The 3,491-nt window shown below is 36.7% G+C and overlaps 1 protein-coding gene across 1 annotated transcript; it reads right to left on the bottom strand.

Moving 5' to 3' along the window:
• Positions 1–330: 330 nt before the first annotated feature.
• LOC119080878 (chitooligosaccharidolytic beta-N-acetylglucosaminidase-like) lies at positions 331–3,243 on the bottom strand. The gene is made up of 7 exons (XM_037189456.1): positions 3,056–3,243; positions 2,271–2,784; positions 2,103–2,211; positions 1,504–1,652; positions 959–1,447; positions 692–902; positions 331–630 (listed from the first exon to the last, which is right to left on the bottom strand). The coding sequence occupies exons 1-7, from the start codon at positions 3,181–3,183 to the stop codon at positions 395–397; spliced, it is 1,836 nt and encodes a 611-aa protein (XP_037045351.1). The 5' UTR covers positions 3,184–3,243; the 3' UTR covers positions 331–394.
• Positions 3,244–3,491: the final 248 nt, after the last annotated feature.

Below are 3,491 nucleotides of genomic sequence, written 5' to 3'. Positions count from 1 at the left end.
TCCAGATATCCTAGTTTGAGGGTCGTTGGAGTTAAGGGGGAGAAGTCAAAAAGTTCCTGTAAATATGCTCCGCCGTCCTCAAAAAAATTTTGTTAAAACATTTTTGGTAGTGGACTTGCGTCACGCCCGCTAACTAACGTGCGGGCATGATAATTTTTTGCTTAAAATTATGTTGTCTATCGAAATTATTGAAACTTCAGTCCCCCATTGTAAGAGGTTAAGTATACATTGTATTGGTGATTTCGGTTGATTTCTTTTTTTTCTCGAAATTCAAGATCCCATTAGTTATTTTGAATGTAAAATTCGATTTATGGTTAAAATTTTACTTTTTAATAATAATATATTGCTCCGATGATCCTTTTTATTATCATAATTTTTCAATTCATTTTCTCATTTAAATCAGAGGACATTCTCCTTGATTTTGTAAACACCATTCGGGCTGTAATTGTTCCGAAGAAATACCATTCTGTACAAACCGTTGTCTCTGCAACAACATTTTCGGTTCGATAGCACGGTACGTCCGACTCGAATCTGACCATAATCGTTCAGCCAAAGCAATTCCACGAGGCCAAAGCCGTCCGTCTAGGGCGCTGTCATCCGCCTGTTCAGTCCATAAAAGAATTTCTCCACCTGCACGAAACATTTTGAAAGGAATGAAACCGACTACTATCTAACTCACAAGTTCCTTTACCTAAAATCTGCGATTTATATGCATCAAATGTTTTGAAATCGTTAGCATAAATTTCTTGCCAACCACTGTACGGCGAACACCAGTTATTTCCGGTAGCTGTCCACGACTCATATCCACAATCTAGATACATGACGTCGCTGTTCGAAACGATTATTTTAAAATTGTTCTCCAACAGATTTAACACACTAGGATCGTCCAAGTTCGACCAGACCTGTGATTGATTTCCTGTTAATCTTTTCTAAATTTAAATCTGATGTCGAAACACACTTGAATCACATATCTGCTGTTGTCTAAATAATGTAAGTATTTTGGTTCAGTCAATGTGCTGGTAAATAAAATGATATTTGTGTCATCTCGAGCCCATTTATCTAATCGTTCCAAGGCTTTATTTTGGAAATATGACCACAGTTGCATATAACCGTCATCGTCAAGATTCCATCCGCGATTGACCATCCAGGTCGTTAAGTTGGCACTGCTTTCCCAGCATTTGAAGTGAACCTCATCCCCTCCCATGTGAAAGAAATCGGGATAATTGAACATTTCATTCATTTCCCTGTATATGTCATCAAGTACATCATACAAGCGGTCTACGGTTGGATTGAATTGACCGCATGGTGGTTCGTAACAGAAATTTTGCCACGGCTGTATACCGAAGCAAGTTGTAAGTTCCGTAAATTGCCAACCTTCTCCGACGTGCGCTGGGGCATCCAATTCGGGAATGACTCTAACACCGCGATTGTATGCATAGTTCACTATCTGTTTGAAATGCGCTCTAAATGCAACCAATCCGATGAAAATAAATTTTATTTTACCTCTGCAATATCGTCTGCCGTGTACACTTTCGTCTCATCGTAAGCACCGTAATCAGACAGATAACTATGAGATTTAATTGACATGGGCCAACTGTGGGAATCTGTTATGTGCCAATGAAACACATTAAGTTTAACCATTGACATTGTATCTGAAAATAGATAAACTTCTGTAAATTGTCCATCAAGCAATGGGTCGATCTCACATATATATATATTCTGCAATAAGGTCATGGTTGACAAAACAAACAGATTCTATTAGGAAATGTAAGGACCAAGACCCTTTTAAAAAAACGGTTAGTCATCTGATGTCGACAACGATGACATGTGACTTTCTACGGTCAAACTCAGACGTTGCCAAATTAACTCAATCGCCCTGTAGACGTTCCGTTGCACATGCGAGTGCTTGAGTAGGGAACGAATTGAAGGTTAAATCTCCAGACTGACAGAGCGGCCGAATCCGCGACATCATCCTAATAAACCATTGAAACCGACTACAAATCATAGACTCTTGGACAATTTTCGAAAAAACAATCAAATTAATTTTGTAAGGCTTGAATTTCGCCTGTCCGGAACCTTACCTGAAAATTTCACTTACCTACCTATATTTCTTTTGATTGACTCTTTCGAAATGAAATTCCTTGATGTATCTAAAGATATTCCTCTATGTTTGTAGACTGGACCATCTGTAATTGTTATTCCGCAGTGAATCTTAAAGAAAACTATTTTTTAGGCCGAACTATCAAAAGATATCGTCCAATCGAACATACCACTAAAGTGTTTGAGAAATCGTCATAAAATATGATTTGAACAAGTGTCTCCAACGCATACCGAGCTCCGAATACTGTTTCACTTGAAATCATTATTCGAACACTTCCATTTTCTTCTGAAGTCTGCAAACTGTAACTCTCAGTCGTGTCCATGGTTAAGTTTGTGTTTTCCAAATCCGTAACATTTATATCAACAAACACATCAAAATCTCCCGGAGACAGTTCAGTGAGTTTCGATCTTTTATAATTTAGTTGCCGATAGAATCGATTGAAATTGTCGGTCCAAAAGTTATTTTTTACATTTCTGGAATTATTTTCTCGAAACCTTATCGAATTGATTTTGATGTATTTAGACGCGTCTAGACGCTGTTGCTGCACAGATGGCCATACGCTCGTTTCATTGGGGTCCATACAGGTTTGACGACACCAAGAAAAAGACATATTCTCAGCGGTATTTTCATCGTATTTTACTTTAACACATTTGTTGCTTTCACATTTGTATGCCCAAACTGGGCTGTAAATTGAATTAAAAGTAATATTGTTCGTTATCATTGTGAAGAGGCAGGAATGATGGGTAATCATTAAAATAAAAAACGGATGCAGTGAAAATCGTCATAGGATCAAAAGGAGCTAATTCATCAAATCAATTAAATAATGACTTAATGCAAAAATTGGACATAAATTTTAGTTGTCATAAGAAAATCTTTTCACTGCTAACACTTTAATACAGAGGAACAGGACCACACCCAAAGTAAGCTGCACCTTGCTCATGTTCAAATACTCACATTTTAATAGCGTAGTTTTTCGGCTCGGTCGTTGTCGAAACAATGACTATAACCGCAACAACTGCACCGATAAGCAAAGTACTCACAATGTAGCACAAAATGTTTTCAACAGAAAAAATCCTCTTCATTTTTAAAAAAACTGAATACCGGAATGCTAACTCGTTCAATGCTATCAAACCATTAACTATTCTCCGAAATTCAATCAATAAGTTTAAATTGTCTTTACAATCAAAAATCTTTATCGATGCGCTAGTCATATAAGGAAAATAAAGATTAAAATTCCAATAAAATTCGAAAAATGTGTTATTTAATGACGGACCAATAGAAAAGAAAATTAATTGGGTGTATAACCCTTAACGCACGGCAAGCAAATCAACGATAGGATAGTGGTAATTAAATCTATCAGTTGATATGATTTCAGTATTTATTATGGATT

The sequence above is a fragment of the Bradysia coprophila genome, unplaced genomic scaffold (assembly GCF_014529535.1).
Source record: "Bradysia coprophila strain Holo2 unplaced genomic scaffold, BU_Bcop_v1 contig_350, whole genome shotgun sequence".
NCBI lineage: Eukaryota > Metazoa > Arthropoda > Insecta > Diptera > Sciaridae > Bradysia > Bradysia coprophila.
Note: the sequence above shows the minus strand (reverse complement) of the source record. Positions and strands in the feature narration are given on the sequence as shown.

Bases quoted from the DNA above. Each gene is read 5' to 3' on its own strand.
- LOC119080878 (XM_037189456.1), bottom strand. From the start codon at position 3,183: ATGAAGAGGATTTTTTCTGTTGAAAACATTTTGTGCTACATTGTGAGT. The intron at 1,653-2,102 runs GTAGGTAAGTGA...ATCTATTTTCAG, and splicing joins GTCAATCAAAAGAAATATAG to ATACAATGTCAATGGTTAAA. The intron at 631-691 runs GTAAAGGAACTT...TGTTTCGTGCAG, and splicing joins ATATAAATCGCAGATTTTAG to GTGGAGAAATTCTTTTATGG.